The 26,451-nt window shown below is 37.4% G+C and overlaps 1 protein-coding gene across 7 annotated transcripts in view; it reads right to left on the reverse strand.

Annotated features, from left to right (window-relative positions):
- Positions 1-212: 212 nt before the first annotated feature.
- LOC139141698 (synaptotagmin-like protein 4) overlaps positions 213-26,451 on the reverse strand; it is a 152,750-nt gene continuing 126,511 nt past the window's right edge. For all 7 annotated transcript variants that reach the window (XM_070711294.1, XM_070711292.1, XM_070711293.1 and 4 more), the window contains 2 exons: positions 11,621-11,829; positions 213-7,965 (listed from right to left, as the gene is read on the reverse strand). In XM_070711294.1, coding sequence (XP_070567395.1) covers positions 7,805-7,965; positions 11,621-11,829 — 370 coding nt within the window. In that variant the 3' untranslated portion in view covers positions 213-7,804. The remainder of the gene's footprint in view (positions 7,966-11,620; positions 11,830-26,451) is intronic.

Here is a 26,451-nt window from a genome sequence, read left to right on the forward strand (position 1 = left end):
CTGAAAACATGGATTCAACATGCCAATAATTTCACAGTGAACGTACTGCAGGTTGAAAAGGATGCCAGTCATTGATAATGTTATACAGTATAGGGTTACAGTTCACTCAGGACAGGATGTATGTAATGGAAGTTGACAGTGTGAATTTCATGGTGTATAATGAAAACTGATTGTGGAGTGACTGGGCTACATAAACCAGACACATTAACTCATTGACTGTAAGTGATATATTTATTCAATAAAAGTGGGAAAGTTAATCAATGCTTTACATCGTATATTTACCCAAATACCGGTAGGTGAAATGTTTGCCGGACAAATGTGCATCTGAAAAAATGTCAATGGTAGTAAATCTTATCAACCAGCCAAGGGAAAATGGAATAATCTTCTGTGATTTTAAAGATCTTACAAGAGCTACCTTGTTAACAGCTGCATTGCTATAATCATTACTGGAAAAACTATCATGTGTGTCTAAAAATTTGTAACTATCAGTCATTAAAAAAGTATCAAATTCTCATAACTTTAATAATCAACATTTGAAGCAATTCAAACCTATGTTATTATTGACTAATATCCTACTATTTTTTCAGGACTATTTGGGTGCTAATATGTTTACATTCTATGGGAAAAAAACTGTCCTTGCTGATTATTCTATTACGATACTCTTTCACACAAAAAGACTGAATTTTCTCCAGAAAACTAGCAACCTTGTAGCTGATGATATAGGTCTGCTGTGAGTTCAGCTTACAGCGTATGCAATTACAACATGAGAATACTTCATTGTCTCCTGATATGGTATTAGTTACAAATATTAATGAACGTATTCCTAACAGGCTATTTATTGAATTTTAAAGGTGTAACACAAGTGGTGTCATGGGAAACAATTGTCTTGACAAAAAAATCCAAAATTGGCCCAAAAATTTGCATGTGCAAATTTAGCCATTATTTGAACCAAAAGTTACAAGCTAAATATAGTATGCACTGTTTAAGAGAAAAAGGACCTAACAGCAAATACAGCTCCGCTGTCTTATGCTGAGAATAACTAATTGTGACACGTGTTGATGAAGAAGGTGGAAATCTTTGATAGCACATTTCAGAATGGTCTGACAAAAAATAGCAAAAATACAGGGCTTGAAAATTTTCCTTTTTCCCACTGGTCCCAGGACAAGTGACCTGTCTTTTTTCACTGGTCCCAAGGTAAAATCCACTGGTCCTCAAAAATTTGCATAACAATACGAGAATGATTCATTTCTAGTACTCATGTGATACGTGTATTTCTATCAGATTTGCTTGGGATTTACATACAGCAAAAACTGTCTATATCTTTGTTATATAGACACATTACAAAGCATTTACTTGGTAGATTTCTCAAGCTCTTGTACACACACTTAACATGCTCTTCTTTTACTATTGCTATAAAGTTCACTTCATTTTTATAATTGCCCAGCAGTTGATTCTTTTCCATTTAAATTGCAAAAAATAGGTTGAAAACACCAATTATCTGTGAGGAACTTCTTTTTCCTTCGAAAGTTTTTTAGCAATAGCAAGTTGGTGGTTCTTGTTAATTTCAACTACAATCAAGCTAGAGGGTCTTGACTATATAAGGAATTCAGCATGGTGACTTTAATTCTGAAGCTTGCTTGCTACGGACGATTAGAAAGTTATAATGAGACTCCTTCCAGAGAAATTTACTGCAAAATACTACTTTGATACATACAGATATAATATTTTTACACAATTTTGGGGTTGCTGATATTTTTAGTTGAGGCTATGGTCTGGTTTTTACCGCGTTGAGTGGTTCCCAGACACTTCGCACCAAAACCACTTCGCACCATACCATCTCGTCCCATACTATTTCGCACCAAAACCACTTCGCACCAAAACAACCTTGTACCAAAACCACTTCGCCCCAAAAGTCATGTCCCCAAACCACTTTGCCCGAAACCTATCGCTAACTGGTTAAGCTGAAAATAACCACCTTTCTGTCATCCTGGGACTGAAATCTTGAAAGTGTACGCATTTCGCGACATCGTGCAATTCCGCGCAAGGCACCGTGCACCTGAGTTGTAGCGTTTGCGTGTTTCTATTTTCTTATTCTATCGTTTATGGTTTCATGCAACAATAAATGGTTCGCGGTAGCCAAAATGCTTCCAAGTTGTAGGTAAAAACAACCTTATGATACGTCGTAACATCGTTGTTTCAGGACGAGTTGACGGTACTATACTTTGGGCGAAGTGGTTTTAGTACGATGTGGTACTTGGGGCGAAGTGGGGTTGGGAGAAGTAGTACTTGGGACGAGGTGGTTTTGGTACGAAATGGTTTGGGACGAAGTTGTGTGGGGCGAACTGGTTTTGGTGCGAAGTGTCTAGGCCCCACATTTTTCATGTACTTGGCCCTGCATTTTATTTTTGTTCCAGGGCCCAGTGCAGTGGCTAGTGGATGCATATCACCTTGCTCATATCATGAATCACAAGACTGTAACAGGATAATTGATTTTCCTTTAGAGTTCACATTGTGATGCAAGAAATAGACAAAAGTTTAAATGTGCGATACTTATTGTAATTTTGTAGCTAGAAGACGTAGTCTCACAATGGACTCTATGTTTCAGTGAAATTCTTGACCTGATTTTAGTGCGTCCCAGTAACTCCCGTATTTTTGGGGGATGTAGTTTCTAATTTTGCGTCAAAAGACACTAGAACACAATCGGGGAAAATAACTGGAAATTCCCTTGTGAAATAAATTGGCTCCCATTTGTACTGGTCCGCGGACTTTTTAGGGGTAATTTTATACTGGTCCGGGATAAAAAATCACTGGTCCGGGACCTCGGACCAGCGTAATTTTCAGGCCCTGAAATAATATAATTGAAGGTTTTTTCATAATTTGAACATATCACATTAATGACAAAAATTGCCTTAAAAATACAAATTTGCACATTTCATCACAATTTCAACAAATCTAAATAGGGTCATCCCTAGGCATCTGAATAACAAAAAAAGCTGTTGAACCAGCAATTAAGGAGAAGATTTTGCCCAAATAGCAAAATTAGCCTCAAAAAATACAAATTTGCATATTTTATCACAATTTGAATAAATCTGATTAAGGTCATCCCCTGGGACCAGTTCTCAAAATATTAAAGGAATCAGACCGGCTTTTTTGAAGAAGCAGCTTGGAATGTAACAAGTCATTGTTGATGACACAGTCCCCACTTGTCATAATTAACACTGACAGGTTATCACTGGTACCATATTTCATAAAGTTTGATGCAGTGCTTCGAGACATTCACCCTAAAAACAAAAATTTATCATGTAAATGCGAATTAGCATTTATTTTAAACAATACTGCTAAGTGTCATTGAGATTAACATCTGTGCCAAGTTTCATCAAATTTGATGAAGTATTTGTGGACATATCACTCTAATAAGAAAGTCCATTATACATATACAATTACAAATTAATTACCATGACACCGATAAATGTCTTTATTCGCACTGTTTAAACAATGTGACCTTAACATCTGTACCAGTATTTCTTGACATATCAGTTAAATTACGAAAATTCAATGATTGACGTGATACTACTACATGTCATGAAACAAACTGATGTGCATATGTATGATGTAGGTCAATGTCCTTGAACAAACTTTAAATGATATTGGTGGAAATATGTCTGAGTTATGGCTCTGTACATGAAAAAATTGAAACAAAATGGCTGCCACATGGCCATATTGAATCATATCATGAAACAAAGAGACGTACATATGTATGACAATAGTCAATGTCCTTGTACCACCTTTGAATAAAATCGGTTTTCACATGTCTGTTATGGTTTGGGACATGAAAAAAATCATAACAAAATGGCTGCCATGCAATCTTATCGTAAAACAAATTGACATGCGTATGTATGACACAAGTCAATGTCCTTGTACCAACATTGAATAACATTAGTTGAGACATGCCTAAGTTATGGCTCAGAACATGAAAAAATAGTAACAAAATGGCCACCATGTCGTTATATTGGATCATATCGTGAAACAAATCCACGTACATATGTATGACATAAGTCAATGTCCTTGTACCAACTTTGAATAAAATTGGTTGATACATGTCTGAGTTATGGTTTGGGACATGAAAAAATGGCCATCACACAGGTTGATGTCCTCGCATCAACTTACAATACAATCTGTTGAGATGTGCCCGAGTTATGGCTTCGTACATGAAAAATTGTAACAAAATGGTTGCCATGTGGCCATCATCAATCGTATTATGAAAGAATTGACATGAATATGTATGACAAAGGTTGATGTCGTTGTACCAACTTGCAATACAATCTGTTGAGATGTACCCGAGTTATGGCTCCGTACATGAAAAATCATAACAAAATCGTAACAAAATAGCCGCAATGCTGCCATATTGAATCGTATCGTGAAACAAATTGACATGCACATGTATGACAAAGGTTGATGTCCTTCTACAAACTTACAATAAAATTGGATGAGATGTGCCTGAGTTATGGCTCCTTACATGATCAAATCATAACAAAATGGCCGCATGGCGGCCATATTAGATTGTATCACAAAATAAATTGACAGGCATATGTATGACATAAGAGTAATCCTTGTACAAAATTTGAATGAAATCGCTCCAGGCATCTCTGAGATATCTGTGTGAATTGGCGGACGCACATACGCACGCACACACGGACACAACCAAACCTATAAGTGTGTCCCCTGGACAGTGTCCGTGGGGACTAAAAAAATTTTAAGAACAGCGAACGATGCTACAGATCCATGTTTTAGATAAGCACTGTATGGCAGACAGTGGAATTCAAAATATGAACACTTTTCAGCACAAAATGAGAAAAAAATCTCAAAAGCTGAAGTATGGATATTTATATAATACTGATATATGTCATTCCTTGGAAATTACAAACCAAATGAGATTGCTATTGGATGAACAGTTACTAATAAAAATTGGAGAAAAATTTTGCCAAAAAATATCTCAAAAAATTTAAACATCTTGAAGGGGAAAGTTACTGAGCCTTTCTGAGCCTTTCTGAGGTCATTATTTAGTGAAAAATAAACACAATGGCCTTGGTTTCATTTACTTTCACTTACGCGTGTTTGCCCAGTGGCCATAAGTAGAACCATGGGAACTAGAAGTGACGTATCAAACTTGTTCGTCTTCTTGTACATAGAGAGTTCAAAACAAGGTTACTTACAGCCAAGCTCTGCAACATCAAGGACATGGTATGCACATATGGTGAAGATCATTGGCCATTACCTTGAACCTGAATGAGCAATCGACGATCCAAGGTTGATATCCTCAGAAAGTGAGAGAGACTGGAGTTCGGAAAGTGACTATTCTGGGTCTAATAATGAAGTTCAAATTCATCTCGCTTATTGATCATGCCTGTCAACCCGTGCATGGTGCGTCTTTAGGCACTGTGAAATCATGCTGACACCAAAGGAAGGCCGCTGTTGTAAAGAGATCAACATCATTTCTGAAAAGTCTGAGCATTTTTAATATCTTGTGCCTAAAGAACACCCTGAGTTAGTGATGATTTGTCTAGAACAGGTGGTCCTGTCTACATGCAGTGTATGTACAGTTCAATCGCGACGCACTGGATATGCCCTGGACAGTTTTCCTTTAGGCCTGTAGTTCAGTAGTTTAGCTCCAAGTTTCGCTCAAAGTAGTCCTTCACAAAGTGGTCTTCACATACAACTTTATTTCTGCTAACCTTGTACATTGACACTGAGTGTCACTTCCGGTATTTTAGTACACCGCCGTTTATTAGCCAGCAGATGAAAGTGAATGAAATCGACTCGAAAGCCTTTCAATGATCATATCATGTTAACATTCCAAATTAATTTTAAAGGTAACTTTCCCCTTTAATGTTATGCTAATTTAAATGTAATTGATTGCATCCTCAGAAAGCTGTAACACAAATTTGAAGCAATTTGACCAGTGGTATCTGAAAAAATTGTTTGACTGAAAACGGTTCAGATTTAGTAAAATAAACTGAATATGCAAAAAATCATTACCATTTGAACAATATAGAAAGGGGACATCTTTGGGGATACACAAAGAAACTTTTACTGCTTTTTTATGGTGTTTCAAATAAGAGTTTTGAAAAAATATAGTAAGATGAAAAGTTGAAATTTAGAAAATAGAGACAATGTCACTGTTTACTCCCATATAGTTATCAAAACAAGCTAAATAATGTATGAAGCATAGCTTCAATGAAACTTTGCCCACATTTGATTACATTTGGCACGCCAAAGTGATATTTATAGCTTCCATGAAATATAGCTTCCATGGACCTTAGCTCATGATATTCATAGTCAGATGCATTTAAACAAAACTTTGTTACATCCTATGGACCCCAGGATATCAAATGGTCCATCCCTTAATATTAACCATGTTTACATAAAGAGATACAATGACCATATGGCAGGAAATGTGTTAAGTATTTACAACCTTGATACTCTTAAAGGGACATCCTAAGCTGTAACTTGTGGCAAATTTTTCAGTATTCTGCTTCTGAATATCAACTACCTACTAGTATAAATTGCCAAAAATAAGACAATCTTTTAACATTGTATATTAACTTTGTTTATAACATCAAAATCTGAACAAGTTATGGTACTACCACTCAATATAGCCTTTATGCCAAATTTCAAATCAGCATTGAAAGTGGCTGTTGTAAATATATTTGTCTACCAAGAATATATGTATTAGAACATTTGTAGGGATTTACAAACCAAATTTCAAATCAATACAGCTGACTATTTCTGTAATTTTTTCTGTCAAACACAAAATTAGGAAAAACTTCACAAAAATGTAGCATTGAAGAAATTTCTCTGAAAATTTAAATCATCTAACCTAACAGCCAATAGAGCTCCTTTGCGTTATGTAGAGAAAAGCTTCTTGTGACACATATGTTGATGAAGGAGGAAATCTCTGATTGCCCACTTCAGGTCGATCTGACTAAAATTGCAAAATAGCTGCAAAATTACATAATTGAACATTTCATCATAATTTGCACATTATTAAATTAAGAAAATGTCTAGTGAATATCAAAGGTATCAGACAACTTATTTTTGAGAAAAAAATTTTTTGACGAAAAATGGCAAAAATTGCCCCCAATACACTAAATTACAGCTTTTATCAGAATTTAAATATATAACATTTTGATCAACCTTATGAACCTGTCTACCAAATATCAAAACTACCAGATGAGTACTTTTTGTAGAAAAAAATTTTTGACCAAAATTTGGCCAAACATTATACAAATATGAAAATTTCACTACCATATGGTTATAGAGATTTTAATTAGCACTTTGCAGGAATTTTTCCTTTTTTTCCACTTCGTTTGCATATTTTTGACACTGACATGTTCATTTGAAGAAATTCAAATCTCCACCCCTGGGTGAATCTGTACACCAAATACTAAGATGGTAGGTGCAGCGGTTTAGGAGTATTTTTGGACAGACACACATAGATAGATAGATACATACATACATACATATATAAATACAGGCAATTTTTCAAACCTATATTAATTGCTTCACTTGGAACATACATATGTGGCCATATGGAGCTAAAAAATCACAATGTAAATATTACATATTAATTAAATGGGCTAAGTTTGCTATTGATAAAGTGTACAAAAAGATATGACATTTCCCTGTGTTTAGTGACAGGGTTGTCTACAGTTTCTATCAGCTTATCTCAGTGAAAAACTTACAAAGATGTAGCAAAAACTTACATTTGTTTGACTAACCCTAAGAGTGAAATAATTATATCTAATTACACATAGTGAGGCTCTTTAGCTTCCTTTCCATTCATATGACTTCGTAGCGATATATCACCATCAACCCACTTGTTTGGACATTCTAACATTCTTTTCCACAAATCAATTTCTTCTAATCTTGAATCTTGCCATTTGACCTCTTTACTGTACGATTTACCTGCAGGCAGGATGGAAATATATGTTAAGTTTATAGGATTCAGTTTTGCTTCACAGTTTGCCTAAGTATGTAAGAGTACTCAAATCCCCAACTGGGACCCTAGTTTGCTTAAAATGCACTCCAGGACCAGTCCCAGTTGGCCTCTAGGACTGGTCCCCGTTGCTTCAAGGACTGGTCCCAGATTACTTCAAGGACTTTTCCAAGAAGCATACTTCAAAGTAAATGGGACCATTATTAAAAATACGGCCAATAATACGGTGTCGTTCACATTTGATCGGCATTGGTACATACTAGTATGGGTGCCAAAGATCAATGATGATTGTTGTTTCTATCCGTTCAGAGAAGCAAAATTTTATGTTGAATTTTTTGACAATGATTTCTATACAGTACAACCAAAAAAATATGGTCAGCAACTTAGGTACTGGAGGTCAACTTCAGAAACATGCATATCAACTTCTATAGCAATGGGACAAGCAGATCCTACATACATTAGCAAATGTCAATAAAAAAATCACCCAGAGAAGGATTAGCAAAAAGAAAGGTGGGAGAGCGGGGAAAAATAATGTACTAACAATCAGTAAAAAATACCGTCAAGGACAGTGTGTTCACATTCGGTAATGCTAAAAGAAAGCGTTATATATCATGCAACTATGTCTCTTCAAAGGATTAGAAGTTTCGCATATTTATTTATAAAAAATTTTTCCATGTATGCTTTCTCTTTGTATGACAATGGACTTATTTTAGAGGGCTCTGATGGAAATTACAATTCATTTTGTAAATCAGACTACCCTCGTTAAGTAAAGTATAATAATAATAATAATAATAATAATAATTCGGTTTGAATTGGTCCATTCGAGAAATATTTAAACCAGGAAAAACAAGAATGACAAAAGCAAATACTAGTAAGCTCTGCAACTTAGGTACTGGAGGTCATCTTTAGGAACAAGCATATCTACTTCTATAGCAATGGGACAAGCAGATCCTAAATACATAAGCAAATGTCAACAACAAAAAATAGACAGAGGAGGTTTGATAAGAAGAAAAGGTGGGAGTGGGTAAAAATATGTACAAGGGATCTGGTAAAAAAGTAATGCTACCTCATCAATCTTCTAGACCCTACCCCCTCCTGAATATCAAATGTTCCATCCCTTGGTATTACATAACGCCAGATGACATGAAATATATTTACAACCTTGGGGATTTTTTGATTAATGCCATGACTGTTACCATTCTAATGTAAACAGCACTTAAATTAGTTACAGATGGTGAAATGCCTTCCACTGTGGATGGTAATTCAGCTGCCGAGGAAAGCCAGGTGACATGGATCAAGTCTAAGATAAAGGTTCAAACGATGTGTTCCTGTTCGTGGCATGACTTTTACGGTATTCACAGCATTAGTGATCAAGGCCGATTTCCTATAAGCAGATACGCGGCTATTTGTTTTTGTTTAGCGGTCAGACAAACCACTATCAGTCAGTGCAGCAAATGCTGTAAAAACTGCCATGCGATGCGAGTGACCGGAAGACATTGGGCGACTGCTGCTATTTGAAGTCGCGGTCATTGCCATCCATGTACTCACTAGTGGTTTGAAATACAGTTCAACTGTAACAAATAATTACATGAGGCACAGAGAAATCCTCCGTTCAATAACATTCGCACAGATTTTGTATGTGAAGAGGTAACAAACGATCGATAGTATTCGGCAGTTCCACGATGTCACCGACGTTCATTCACACTTCCGGGTGCGATGTTTCAATGTTCGATCATCTGGATCATGGCATGTTTGAAAAAACATGTAATGGCAGAAAAATGCTAAGTAAAAGTCTACGAAGATGCAGGTTTATGATCAAGATTTGCTCACCATAAAATGCAAAGAAAATGTAGGACTCTGTAACTGTTTCACTATCAGTATCAAGAACATACGGAAGCAATCTTACATGGTTTTAGCTTTATCATAGAACAATTGGGTCCATGGTATTATTTCTGTTTCACAGTCCGTGTCATTCGATAAATAGCATAGTCCCTTTTACATGTAAGTTTCACTATTTCACAGTAGTTCATTTTGGCGTGTGTTCGTCGTTATCCATTGTACTGAAGATTGTATGAAGGTTACAGGCCGCTCACGCATTCTTCCAAACGATGATCTGAAGTAGTGTGCACATTAATTTATTATATGTGATGGGGTTCAACCATGGCAGTTAATTAAAATCGCCCGGACACCCAGGCAAGCATTGAACATTGTTGTAAAGAGCAAGAAGGCGCTTTTATATATCCTTTAAGCCATCTATGGTCACTATTTGGGTCTAATATTGATTTGACTGAGGAATTTTGCTATCGGAAAATTTGTAGAAAATGGGCGATTTTGTCCCTTTAAGAAACTTGGCAATCCAATCACACTTTTCCCGACCCGACATTGTCATGCTGCTGCAGCATAATGCTCTGTATTTCTGAATCAGTTCTATTTCATATCCAGTGTGCCCTCTAAGGCAGGTGGAAAAATTTTTTTTGGAGTCAAATTGAAGAAAAGTTGACATGCTGTGTGCGTCATTGCATGCATGAACAGGTTATAACTAAAAAGTCACCAGCAAGAAGTATAGCGCCCTCTATGGTTGTATATCTTTCTCGATTCCTGATACTCTCGCATGAGTTAGTGAGAAGATAGTGAAAACAACAATGGCTGCCTCCTTGCCCATCGATTGATCAGCAAGATAAGTTTACTATCTGTACGTAGTATCAATGCAGAGACCTACAGAAATGATGTTTTCAGATATTTTTTGACCCAAAACTACAGGAAAACATGTTTTCTGCGTAAATTATGAATCTGCTAAGCATTTCTAGTCTTTGGCAGGTTTTTTACAGCTGCGTCAGTGACGCGTCAGATTACTTGTAATTTCAATTGCATCAGGCAGGTTTGCCCTGCCTCATGACACATCAAATTGGCTTAGCGGGCACACTGTTCATATCACATCATCACCTGTGCAACCAAATATCACGGCAGCAGTTTCACAGAAGTAAAACAACTGGTTTACTTCCCCTTTCTTAGAAAATTATTCGTGGACTTTTGGCAAGTAATTCTTTGAAGGTCATCATGTTATTGAATTTCAAGTGTCTTCTCATGAATACATTGTTTGATAGTGGTCATACGAGACAGGTGGAGGAAGTCTCCCACAGAGAAAATAACAATCATAACCTCTATGGGCTAACAGAGACTCCCTGCCAAAAGCAAAAATAACATATTTCTTGTAAACTTTCTGTGCAGTTTTTTATGTATTCTTACCTCGTGACCTTTATTTCTTTCATGAAATTAGTTTCTATCAATATAAACTGCAAAAAACTGTCATTATTTTCTCAAATTTTAACTGACGCTCTAGCCTTTCTAACCACCTTAAAAGTACTCTGTCTTTCACCTTTGGAAAATCCTCTTACCAACTGCTGATATGATATAGTTCTAAAGTTTTCAAGGTGAACTGACATACACTTGTACATACAACAAATGTTTCAACTAATCCCACCATCTACTCATCTTTAGGAGTGTATACAGCAAATGATAATGATGCTAAAAACCAGTCAAAAATTAACTATTGGGTCCATGGAGAATTAAGGTATTAACAGTGCCATAAACCATCAAGAAAGGTTACAAAATTAAAGTACTGACCACTTCCAATGCCAAGACGTAATCCACCGAGGAAGTCATTCGATGTCACAGACTCTCTGTCCCACAATGTTATTTCCAATGCACGCTCTTTCAGATCCTCCAATGTTAAACCTTCATATACAAACATCTGGTTCCACTGTGGGTTACAGTTCTTCCTGAGTACTTCTGTCTTTCTTTTACCAGCTCTACTTCTATTTGGCAAAAGATAACTTAAGAAAAGAAAATAGTGATTGTTAACATAACTGTATGAGACAAATGCCATATTGCATGTAAACTACATGTAATCCTACACTCAATTATTAAGGGCTACCTTTATGTATTATACAAACCAGCTGACACAGAAACTTTTCAGTGACACTTATATAATCTGGGACTCAACCTGTCTAATCTGCTTTAATAGCACCCAAGTGTGGTGTCCATAAATTATATCACTTCCCAAAACCAGACTCATAGGGATTTTGTGACCCTTAAAAAACAACATCATCAATAACAAGCTCCATACTTGATATCAAAACTACACACTCAAGGTCACTAAATAAGTAAATTGGTAATTCAGGGTTCATACACTTCAAGTAAATCAAAATTCCAGGACTTTCCAGGAGTTTTTTTGCCATTTTCCAGGAGTATTGTGGTTGAAAAATGCCATTTTCCAGATGCAGTCAATGACGAGTTGACAGGTTTTGATGGTGACGACATCTTGAATAACATCACTGACGACTGAGACAGTTGTGAGTGTGGTGTCAGGAAAGATAAACTCGGGGAAGGCTTAGAATTAGTTGATGACTTTACATTTGATGAAGATCGGGCAAAGAAATCATCAATTTGTGATTTACTTGCTCCTGTTTTTTCCTACCAGAGCCTGCAGTGCTCGATGTTTTGCTCCTTTAGCATGGCTTTTCATAGCCCGCGTACAATGCTGCGTGTTCCCGACGTTATGAAGCCTCCCACTACAGCCCTGCTAAGCCATAGACATGCGGTACCAATTTGGACCGCACACAAAAAACTTTTTTTCTAACTACTTTCGGCTGAAATCAACTCGATTCAAATCTACCGTATGCCTACCCGAATAACTCAACCGCTCACAGACTGTAAAAGAACTGTTCGCATGACGTCCAAAACCATTAGTGTGCTGGCGATACACGTACACGGTCAAGGGCCTAAAGGCCGGCGATATCTCGCATGAAGGTACCGAACGGCAAGCCATGGGAACACAGAGCATCATACGCAGTGCTAGGCTTTTCAATACATCGAAAGTCTTTTCACAAAGTTTGCATCTTGCCGTGAATTTATCTTGTGCCCGCCCTGCTCCAGCCATCCTTTGTACTCGGGCTGTTTCAACCAATGGTCGCTGAATAAACACTCTGCAGGAGGCATTACTGTGACTGATGACCCGAACAAACTTAAAATTTCAACACGGTCCCTCCACAAGCAACTCATGCCTACTTCGATGTCACGGTACATGCGTGCAAAACCATGGATAATAGAATACACAACATGGTCTCGCCCACGCTAGTGCAAGAGTACCCCTTTACGACATTATAAGAAACATTACTACGCTTTCCAAATTTTGTCTCAGGAGGGCTCCCCACCTGTCGCAAAACAACTTTTCGCATTTTACGATTGACGTTCGACAATTATACTGTTTGACATTCGCCTTTACGATCTGGCTGTTCTCGACCGTGTGCGATCGTAACTAGCGATTTTCCAGGAGTTTCCAGGAGTAAATTTTGATTTTCCAGGAGTTTCCAGGACTTTCCAGGAGTGTTTTAAATTCCAGGACTTTCCAGGACTTTCCAGGAGCGTACGAACCCGGTAATTAATCGAGAGGATGTTGCCAAACATTTTTGCATTCTAATATAACACTGACTGATCAGCACATGTTCCACATTCCATAAACGATACTGCTAAAGTGTCAATGAATTGTATTACAACACTGTGAAATCAACATCTGTACAGTTTCATGTAAATGGATGAAGTGTTTCTGGACATATCACTCTAATTAGGAAAGTTCATTACATGATATGTAAATTAAATATTGATTAACATGATACTATATTCTGTCTTTATTCAATGCTAGAGCAATGTGAGCTTAACATATGTAGCAAGTTTCATGAAATTTGATGAACCATTTCTCGCCATATCAGCTTAATTACGAAAATTCATTAATATGCAAATCGACAATTAATTGACATGATACTCAGTGCTGAATCTAGGACCAGAGAGTTGGGGCATTTTTGCCCATGGACTTCAATTTTGGGGCCTTTTTAAAAATTAAGGGGACATTTTTCATTAATTAATATTCATAAGCTTAATTAATATGCATGTTTTAATATTCATGTAGACCAATTCTGGTTTTCTGAGTGCTTCTAACGAAAAACAGTTCACAAACAAATTTAATTTCAATCATTATGACAAATTAGTTTACTTGACAAATTGCATACAAAATTTTAGAAAAAATACCGCAATTATATGGTGTCACTCACATTTGATCAGAATTGGTACATACCAGTATAGATACCAAAGATCAACAATAAATGTTGTTTCTATCTGTTCAGTGCAGGAAAATTCTACATTGATGTTATGACAATGATTTCTGCAAAGTACAACCACAAAAGCAACAAGAAATTTTTAAACCAGAAAAACAAGATTGACAAAAATAGTGACAATGTCACTGTTCGCTCCCATATAGTTATCAAAACAAGCCAACAATTGTATGAAACATGGACATACATACAGACAGACTGACATACACAGACTGGCGCAGAGTGATGACATTGGCCCTCAAGTGTGCCGCAGCCCAGAGTGATAAATATATAACAAACAGCTGAATGTAATGATAAAATAGTTAAATATAGGTGAACAGGCACTCAGGGTGAATATGTTACAGCAATTTGATTAGTTTCTTTTCTTTTCTACTTCTGTGATAATTTTTAAGACACTCAATCCACAAGGCAGTTTATGTATTGACAAATGTTATCTTTTACAAGCACACAGCATATTGTTCTTGATTTTTCATTTACAATATTTGACATAGACTGAAGTACATAACATGCAACCAATGTTCACATTTTGCCCATACACCAGATACATGAAGAGATTTCAACATTCAATGGAACCTGTTTACTATATATCAAAGCAATCAGACTAGTAAATTTTGAGAAACAAATTTTTTGACCAAAAATGAGAAAAATTGCCCTTAAAATACAAAATTGTAGATTTCATCCTAATTTTGATATATCTTACTAACATAAACCCTAGAAAACTGTACACTAAATATCAAAGCAGTAGTTTTAGGAGAACAATTTTTTTGACCAAAAAGGCAAAAATTGACCCAAAAATAAAACAAGCGACCTAGCGGCCAATATAGCTCCGCTGTGTTTATGTAGAGAATAACTATTTTTGACACATGTTCAGTGTTGTCCTTATATTTAAAAGTAGCCGGGTAATTTAAGAAAGTAGACGGGTGGACTGCGAGGGAGGGTAGCGACCGAGCGGCGAGTGAGCGTAGCGAACGAGGGGGGGGAGAGCGCGAGAGGGGGTGTCCCCCCTCTCGCAAGGCGAAAAATGAAATTTTGGAGTGGAAATGGTGTTCCCTGGTGGCATCTGAGGTGACATTTAGCTGAGACTGAACAATACTTTTGTTGTGTGTCTTAGACATGGCTCACATACAACAAAACAAAAAAACATGATTTTGTTTTGTTTGTATTATTTATGACACACTTATGGTTTTATTTGCAGTGAAGATGTAACATTTAATCTTAAATCACCCGCTGTCTGCTCATTTCATTGCTCATTTCCCATTCTTCATTACCACATAGTAGTTTCCCCAAAACCATCAAACTCATTCTATTCTAATCAAAACACATTCGCTTTTGTTAAGAAAAACATCGGTAAGATAATTCACTGTAACAGTGTTCGCATTTACGAAAAAAATGCGTATATAGAAAACTCATAACAATGAAAAAATGCGTAGAGAGTCGATCCAATGCGTAATAATATTACATTGAGTCTCTACGCATTTTTTCATTGTTATGAGTTTTCTATACGCAAACGATAATAGTAAAATGTTTGCGAAAGCACTCTACGCGACTGAGCTTAGGCGACAACCAGACGAGATGAGTGCCTGCTTAACATTAGATTTGATGCAACATTTCTGTCAATCACTCATTTTGTGTGGAAAGTTTCGGATTCTCTGAGTGTAGTCTGAAAAATCGGCATCGTCGAGTCAGAGGCACGTTACCATGTCAGCTGTGCCTATGAACTTACTACGTTGCTAATTTTCAGGCGAGCGATTGTTTCTGAAACTTATGACACAAAGTGAGTGATTGACAGAAATGTTGCAACAAATTAAATGCCAACCGTGCGTGATCATTGCGTCTCGATGTCCCCAAATTTGATCAAAGCAGATATGCAGCATGGCGTCGGAAGGAAACAACTCTATTTTTTTTCAAATTTGCTCCATGAGTCCGTAAAAAAAATGATTCAGAGGGTCCATCGAAATACACTATCCGGCAACCCAACATGGAGAACATGGAGAAGCGCAGTGAAATTGAACCCATGCCGGAATCCACGACGTATTGTCCTGTTGTCTTAAGCAACAGGGGATCACCGCCACGGTGAAGCCGTGAGCCGTGACGATGATGCGCCGGTCGGCAACGGTCGGCAACACACATGCCTGTGACCGTGGATTCTAGTACGTAAAAATAATCAATGAAAAAAAATACCCATTCAGTGTTTCCGTTAGCGTACAAACTTGCGTACTGTACGCATATTTATGGCTCTGTACGCAAAATAAAAATCGCTTGCGTACAGATGTACGCAAATTTCTGGCTCTCGACTGAAAATCAAAATTGTTCGCGTATGTGTTCAAAGACGTTCTCAGCACACGCAAGTAAGTGGGGCGTCGACCTGTTGAAACTATAAATAGCACGGAGTGAACGCGTACCAAAGACGTCCCTAGCGAGTTGCAGGTCACGTTCGTTGATGTTCACATAAAAGACTGAACAACGTTTCTCCTATCTACAAATCAATACTGTAGCTGTCAATCATTTCCACGCACATTGACTTTCGACCAATGACAAGACGTGCCTAATTAACTTAGATACAAATAAACTTTTATCATCACACGATGTTTTTTCTTTCCCACGAGCTTGCACAATCATTTCGAGTCGCTTCTCCATGCACGTGTTATTTGCTATTTGACTGTTGATCCTCTATCCACGGACCGGGCTAGACGTAAATAAATATGTCGAAACGTCAAAAGACACTCGATTCTCTGTGGAAGACAACAAAGACCACAGAACCACGGGTTAACGACGATGTTCGTGACACGGAGCCGGGTGATAATAATGAACCTAAAACGCTACCGAAGACGTTGGAATTTCAACACCGCATGCCTCGTTTCCAGCACAACAGTTACCGATTTGGACACGCCAAAAACTGACGAAACGACATCTAATAGGCGTCACAAGTTTCAGGAAAAGTGGCTGAAAGAGTTTTCATGGCTACGCTTCGATGGTGAAAAAATGATGATGTTTTGTTCAATTTGTGAAAGTGCTCAGAAAGTCAATTCATTTTCAAAGGGCTGTCGAGATTTCCAAAGATCAGCATTATCACGTCACATGGATGGTAAATCACACGTGGATGCCTGTAGCCTACGGGGACTGAAATACAACATGAAAAAAGTTATGGATAAAGTTTCTACTGTTGATAGCGATGGGCAGACTGCAGTTATGAGAACAGTGTATTTTCTTGCAAAAGAAGATTTACCGGACACAAAACTGTCGAAAATGATCGCTCTTCAAAAACTAAACGGTTGCGACGTTTTTCAGAAATGCGACCCGTATACTCACTCGGATTCCATTCATGACATGCAACTTGCCATTGCAGACACACTGCGAAGTGAAGTCGGTGCAAAGATACGTTCCAGTCCGTACATTGGTTTGATGATTGACGAGAGTGTTAATATAACTGTCGACAAAAAACTGATCGTCTACATCCGAATCATGACACGCGAGGGTCCTAAAACTGTATTTTTTCGAAATGTTACCATCCATAGTGGTACAGCTGAAACCGTGATGGACGCATTATCGCAAGTGTTGACCGGTAATAACATACCCATCCGAAAAGTAATGGGATTTGGGTCTGACGGCGCGAGTGTAATGACCGGTAGACATAACGGAGTTGCGGCTCGTTTCAAGCGCGTAAACCTTATCTAATTTCCGTGCATTGTGCAGCACATCGTGTTGCGTTAGCCGCGGCTGATGCATCGAAACGAAATAAAGGAGTGGATAAAATAAGTGACTACCGGACGACCATTAATAGCTTGTATAATTTCTACAAATACTCAGCGGTTCGCTATAATCGTCTACGTGAGATAAGCGAAGCCATGGATGTCAATGACTTTCGATCTCTGAAAGAGCCATGTTCAGTTCGGTGGCTGTCGTTGTCGAGAGCAGTTACAGCGGTCAACAACATATGGTCGGTCCTGAATCTCGAGCTGGATGAAGAATCGACCCGAGGAAACGCAACCGCGAAGGGTATACTGAAACAGATATCCTCATTTAGCTTTATTGCCATCACGAAAATGTTGAAAGACGTATTGGCTATCATGGATCGCTTAAATCTTCTGTTTCAACGTGAAGATGTAGACCTTTCCGCTGTTCAGCCGATGGTCTCGTCAACAATCGAAACGCTACAACACCTAGCTACCACACCGTTCAGTGGGATTTTCGAAACTGATTTCTTCAGAGAGTTTAATCGCGAAACAAAACGCTACCAAGATATAACCCTTACATACGCAGGCGAAATCAATATTGAAGCCCATAATCAAACGAGGCGAGCATTCATCGACGTACTCGTGACAAATTTACAACAACGGTTTCCAGAAGACAATGTCAGTATCCTATCGGCGTTGGATCGTGTTCTGAACCCAAATAAATTACCGCGTAACCCAGACGAACTCGCAAATTACGGACTCGATTCGATTGAAATCTTGGCGAATCATTTCGGTAGAGACGCCGCGTTGGAAAACGGAGAGCAGATTCAGGCTGTCATTAATGAGCAACAACTGCGAGGAGAATACCAACAATTTAAAATCATGCTATATGGTTTGAGGCATGTATCATTCATAGATATATGCAAAATGCTGTATAACGAATACAGACAAATATATTCAACGATGTCTGAGCTTGCTGCCATTGCAGCTGTCATTCCCGTTTCATCGGTACCTTGTGAACGCGGTTTTAGCTGCCAAAACCGGATAAAAACATCAAAACGAAGTCGACTAAATGAGAACGTCATCGATGACATCATGATGATAACACTGCAAGGGCCAGAGATTGGAGAGTTTGACTTTCAAAGTGCGATGCAAGAGTTTAGACGGCAGAAACAGCGGAGAAAATAGATTTGTCTGACGTCTATTTAGGGAACGATGACGTCACCACTGATACCAGCGGCAGCCTCCGTGTATTAGCGGTACTTCTTGAGGTCAGTGGTCACCGTACGCGACTTTTTTTACTCTGTACGCAATTTTCCAGAGCCTATGCGTACATCGTACGCAAGTAGAAAAAAACTAACGGAAACACTGGCAGCCTCCGTGTATTAGCGGTACTTCTTTGTTTTGGTTTTGTGAGGTCAGTGGTCACCGTACGCGACTTTTTTTATTCTGTACGCAATTTTCCAGAGCCTATGCGTACATCGTACGCAAGTAGAAAAAAACTAACGGAAACACTGCCCATTCAAATAAAACAGTTGCTTCTAAAAAAATCAGTTCTAGCTCATTTTTTTAAAAATCTAGAAAATGCGTCGGTATTGCTCTGAGAATAACTTGACTTGTTGAGAAGATCATACTCGTAGTGACCGTGACGTTGGCAGCCAGTGCGGCGGCGGAAAAGTAGCTGCAGTCTCATGAACTTCGAATGGTCGATCAAAATCACATCTTTTCGGCGCTTTTTTCTTACAAATTCAGCGAAATTGAAGTTTTTCATACATAAACTAAATATATTTTTGGAATCAAGTATACCTTTCGAACGGGCTTTCTTCGGGAAAAAATATTCCATCGGCAAGGTGCCAGTGGCCGACGCCACATTTCTTTATGACGCCTAAGATTACCTTCATACTAATCAAACCAATTACACTGCTCGTAACAAAGACAACACCATAGGCGCGTCTATCAGCCAATCACACTATTTAACAAATAAAAGATCGGGCTCAAAAAGCCACAAACAGGTACTTAGAAACTGTTTTATGTTTGTGCAGTTCCATGCGGGGAAAGGGGTCGCCAAACTGCTAATCGTACGTGTGCCGTCTAACAGCTGCCAGTGGCAGTGCAATCCCGAAATTACAGGTCTATAAAAATAATTTAATGACGTTAAAAGTAGCCGGGAAAAAATGCAAAACAGCCGGGTTATTTACCCGGCACCCGGCTTCTAAGGACAACACTGCATGTTGATGAAGAAGGGTGGAAATCTTTGATAGCTCGATGCAGTGGCCAGAAAAAAGTGGCTAAAAGAAGCTGCAAAAATACGCAATTGAAGATTTCATCATACTTTGAATGTATCACATAGGATCATCCCTAAGAACATGTCAACCAAAGCTATCTGATGAGTAGTTTTTGAGAATAAATTTTTTGACCAAAAATGGCAAAAACTGCCCCAAAAATACAAAATTACAGATTTCATCAGAAATTCAATATATATTACTTAGTTCATCTGTAGAAACCTGTACACCAAATTTCAAAGCTATCAGATCAGTACTTTTTGAGGAACACATGCTTTGACCAAAAATGGCTAAAATTGCCCCAAAATTACAAAATTGCAGATTTCATCATAATTTCAATAATTATCATTTAGTTCATTTGTAGGAACCTGTACACCAAATTTCACAGCTATCGGATGAGTAGTTTTGGAAATACACATTTTTTGACCAAAACTGGTAAAAATTGCCCCAAAATTACAAAATTGTAGATTTCATCATAATTTCAATAACTATAATTTAGTTAATCTGTAGGAACCTGTATACCACATTTAAAAGCTATTGGATGAGTAGTTTTGGAAATACACATTTTTTGACCAAAAATGGCAAAAATTGCCCCAAAAATACAAAATTACAGATTTCATCAGAAATTCAACACATATTACTTAGTTCATCGATAGAAACCTGTATACCAAATTTCAAAACTATCAGACCTGTACTTTTTGAGAAATAGATTTTTTGACCAAAAATTGCAAAAATTGCCTTAAAAATGCAAATTTGCATAGTTCTGCACAATTTGAACAAATCTGAAACAGATCATCCCTAGGGACCTATGTACCAAATATGAAAGCTATCTGACTGGCAGTTTTGAAGAAGAAGATTTTTAAAGACTTTTTTACCAGAAATGACAAAAAAATTGCCTTAAAAATACAAAAATGCAAATTTCGCCACGATTTGTACAAATCTGACTGAAGTCACCCTAAGCAAACTGCATATTAAATTTCAAAGCAATCGGACAAGCGGTTCCAGAGAAGAAGATTTTTTTACCAAAAACACCAAAAAATGCCCGAAAAATACAAATATGCAAATTTCACCACGATTTGAAGAAACTGAAGTGAGGTCACCTTAAGTGAACTGCATATAAAATTTCAAAGTAATTGGACTTGCGGTTTCAGAGGAGAAGGCAATTGTTGACGGACGACGACGGACGACGGACGACGACGGAAAATCAACCTATTTGATAAGCTCCGCGTCGCTGACAGCGGAGCTAAAAATAGCCAGTATCAACCTAACTTCAATACATTATATCAAGATATTATCTTAGATACCTGTATACCAAATATCAAAGCTATCAGATCAGTAGTTTTTGGATAAAAAAAATTTTTGACCAAAAATTGGGAAAATTGCCCCAAAATTACAAATATGATAATATCAATACAATTTACACAAACTTGACTGAGGTCATCCTGAGGAACATGAATATTGACTTTCAGAGCGATCGGACAAGCGATTTCAGAGAACAAGATTTTTTGACTAAAAACGCAAAAAAATACCCTAAACATAGGGCCAAAGTCCCTGAAGCTACTATAGACATGGATACAAAATTAAGTATTTCCTGACTGTATGAAATTATCTCACTAAGGTCATCCTAGGGACATGTAAACCAAATATTAAAGCTGTCTGACCAGCGGTTTTGAAAAAACAAGCAACTCAACAGTTGATAGAGCTCTGCTGTATTAATAATAATAATAATAATAAAGTACATTTGTAGTGCGCCTAATCTCTTACAGAGCTCTGGCGGCCATATTGGATCGTATCACAAAACAAATTAATGTGCATAGCTATGACATTGGTCAATGTCCTTGTACCAACTTTGAATAAAATCTGTAGAAACATGCCTGAGTTATGGCTCTGTACATGAAAAAATCGTAATAAAATGGCCACCTGGTGGCCATATTGGATCGTATCACAAAACAAATTGACGTGCATATGTAGGACATAGGTCAATGTCCTTGTACCAATTTTGAATGAAATTGGTTGAGATATGCCTGAGTTATGGCTCTGTACATGAAAAAATCGTAACAAAATAGCCGCCTGGCGGCCATATTGGATCGTATCACAAAACAAATTGATGTGCATAGCTGTGACATTGGTCAATGTCCTTGTACCAACTTTGAATAAAATCTGTAGAAACATGCCTGAGTTATGGCTCTGTACATGAAAAAATCGTAATAAAATGGCCACCTGGTGGCCATATTGGATCGTATCACAAAACAAATTGACGTGCATATGAAGGACATAGGTCAATGTCCTTGTACCAGCTTTGAATAAAATCGTTTGGAACATGCCTGAGTTATGGCTCTGTACATGAAAAAAATCGAAATAAAATGGCTGCCTGGCGGCCATATTGAATTGTATCACAAAACAAATCTACATGAATATGCATGACATAGGTCAATGTCCTTATACAAAGTTTGAATAAAATCGGTTGTGATATGCCTGAGTTATGGCTCTGTACATGAAAAAATCGTAACAAAATGACTGTCTGGTGGCCATATTGAATCGTATCACAAAACAAATTGATGTGCATATCTATGACATTGGTCAAAGTCCTTGTACCAACTTTGAATAAAATCGTTTGAAACATGCCTGAGTTATGGCTCTGTACATGAAAAAATCGAAATAAAATGGCTGCCTGGCGGCCATATTGAATTGTATCACAAAACAAATCTACATGAATATGCATGACATAGGTCAATGTCCTTATACAAAGTTTGAATGAAATCGGTTGTGATATGCCTGAGTTATGGCTCTGTACATGAAAAAATCATAATAAAATGGCCGCCTGGCGGCCATATTGGATCGTATCACAAAACAAATTGACGTGCATATGTATGACATAGGTCAATGTCCTTGTACCAATTTTGAATGAAATTGGTTGAGATGTGCCTGAGTTATGGCTCTGTACATGAAAAAATCGTAACAAAATGGCCGCACGGCCGCCATATTGGATCGTATCACAAAAAGAATCAATGTGCATATCTATGACATTGGTCAATGTCCTTGTACCAACTTTGAATAAAATCAGTTGAAACATGCCTGAATTATGGCTTTGTACATGAAAAAATCGTAATAAAATGGCCGCCTGGCAGCCATATTGGATCGTATCACAAAACGAATCGACGTGCATCTGTATGACATATAAAGTAATCCTTGTACCAAGTTTGAATGAAATCGCTTTAGGCATCTCTGAGATATCTGCGTGAACGGACGGACGGACGCACGCACGCACGGACGCACGCACACACGCACGGACATGACCAAACCTATAAGTCCCCCCGGACGGTGTCCGTGGGGACTAAAAAGGTGGATATCTTTGATAGCTCATTTCAGGATGGCCTGACCAAAAATGGAGACAAATTCCGTAAAAATATAGATTTGCATATTTCATCAGACTATATTAGTCTATAATAGCAAATAAACGAGAGTTAATTACATTCTAATTAAAGTAAACAAGACTTGCTTAAATCAAGATTTACGTCATAAAAAAAACAGCATATCTGTTAGGTTATAAAGAATCTTGAGCTGGCTATCTTTCAATATCAGTATTATTTTCATCCTATTAATCAAGCACATTTTAACTTTCAAATTAACATTGTAAGTAAGTTCTGTTGAATAAGTTGAGACTTTACATACTCAGAGAAAGCACACTGAAGAGACAAATCTTTGAAACTTAAGAAGTTCAAGGTCATCAAAAGCACTATTAGGAATCATGTTACACTTTCATTGCACTGTTTACAAAGATTGCATAATTGCTATAAATAGAACATGAGGAATCTTACAGCCCAGCTTTACCATAAAAACCCTATCACTTTGACCACTCTTTTAATTGACCACTCTGTTTTTTTCCTCAAAAAGTAATCTTATTTTATCCTTACCAAGTCAACCATAAATGGAAATTAGAACTTTCTCTATCTCTATTTATTTGACCACCCTATCATGACAAACCATTATGAGCAATTTCTTTTAGATAACATAAATGGTGGTTCAGAATATATCAAAGTTGGGATTCAGGAAAGTTGCCTTTACATGTTTTAATCCTCCAAGATGGTAAGCATTTCACTATGAACTGTCAAAAAAAGTTAATTATTTTTTTCTGGGTGAATTGATAGGGTTTATACGGTACAAGAATTACATACAATGTAAGTCAAATTTTGACCAAAAATGACAAAAAAAATTCCTTAAAAATACACATTTGCATATTTCATCACAATTTGAACAAATCTAAGTTGGGTTATCCCTAGGGACCTGTATACCAAATAACAAAGCTGTCTGATCAGCGGTTATGAAGTAGAAGATTTTTTACCAAAAACACCTTTTTTGGCATTAATTTGCCCATTTTCTACGTTATCAAAAAATTAAAAAAAATAGTTTCTCAAAATCATATTTTTCATCTACACAACAAATATCAAATCAGTAATTACTGCATTTCTCAAGATATTTGAGTGGACGGACGCCTCACAAACAGACATACAAACATACATACATACATACATACATACAGACTGACGCCGGACGGATACCCATCCCAATAGCTTCTATAGACTATAGTCTATAGTAGCTAAAAATACAAACATGCAAATTTCACCCAAATCTGTGCACACATCATTGAGGATACCTAATGGAATCTGCATACCAAATTTCAATCAAATCTGACCAATGCTTACTGAGTTTTAGCCATTTGCAGGATTTTTCCTTTTTTCCCCCTCATTTGCATATTTTTGGCACTGACAGGTTCCTTTGAACAAATTCAGATCTCCACTCCTAGGTGCACCTGTACACCAAATACTAAGACGGCAGCCATTGCGGTTTTGGAGCTTTTGATCTGGACGGACTAACAGACATACATACATACATACACACAGATGCCATTTTGCCACCTTATAAGAATACCTCCCATTTGCATATATACATATGGGAGCTAAAAATTGGACATGCTCTTACAGAGAAATAGATGTTTTGATCAAAAAAGGGAAAAAATTGTCCTAAAAATACAAATATTGAAATTTCACCACATTTTTTGCAAACAGCTTCTCAGCTTGTCAGAAGATGATCTGCAACGTTTCGCGAAATCTATCAGCAATATAAATCACTAGGCCATATGTATGTTGGGCTTGCACTAGTGATATGGATGTACATTGTATCCTCAGACAGCGTCGAACTAAAAAAAATTATAAATCTGAAAATTGACTCAGAAAAAAAAATTAGCACAGCTTTTCTCATTTGGAAAAACATTTTTTTTTGAAATTTACAATTGTAAAAAAAAAAGGTTCACAATTTCATTGTGACCACCCCCTCCCAAGATATAATGGTCCGTCCCTTAGTTTGAGCAGGTCTGTTAATATGTAACAGTTCCTAAACAATAACAGGAAATGACTCAGCCTGTTTTAGTCACTAGCATGCCACCACTCACTTCTGCACATTTGCCAAATTTCCCTTTTTCTTACCTCATTTGCACATTTTTGACACTGACATGTTCATTTGAACAACGTCACATCTCAACCCCTGCATCTAACTGTACACCAAATACTGAGATGGTAGCTTTGGTGGTATGGGAGCCTTTGTGTGACAGACATACATACCCACATAAATACATACAGACATACAGACGCCATCGACTCACCATATAAGCTCTTTTTGGTATTTATATAGTACATACCAAATATGAGCTAAAAATTGAAATCACTGGGTGATTGATCTTTCCCCCTCTACTGTCTATGGATTCACATATTTTCTGAATGATCTAGGTAGCCAAGCAGCCATATTATAAATTTTACAGTGACCCGAGGAGCGTTATGACATTTCTATTTACATGCAAATGTGGTCACAAGAAGATGACCTTTGCCAACAATGCATCTTCGCCATGGCAATGTTTGTAAGTTAGGTTTGCTGTTTCCCCAGTCTTTTTGACTGGAACTTTTTGAACTATAGCTAAATTATGAATGAAGTTGGAAATTGCCATCATATCTATGTGGCCATTCTGACCCGATTGAATTACAACAGCTAACATGCCACCATGACCATGACGACTGGATTGTGTACTGCATGCACTGCCATATGCATGATTGACTGAGTTTATTGATGGACCATGGAACTAGAAATGGACGTATCGCACTGCATCAATGATCCATTTTAGTTTAATTCAAAACAAATTTTCTTTGTATCATTGATAGCCTTGATTTTCTCTAGATAATAAATGCATAGATTTACAAAAGATGTCATGACAGTGATTTGATTTTTACGGAAACTCAGTTGGCCCAGCCGAGTACATGACACATGCACACTTATAACAGCTG

Source organism: Ptychodera flava, chromosome 10 (genome assembly GCF_041260155.1).
Source record: "Ptychodera flava strain L36383 chromosome 10, AS_Pfla_20210202, whole genome shotgun sequence".
In the NCBI taxonomy this organism is placed as follows: domain Eukaryota; kingdom Metazoa; phylum Hemichordata; class Enteropneusta; family Ptychoderidae; genus Ptychodera; species Ptychodera flava.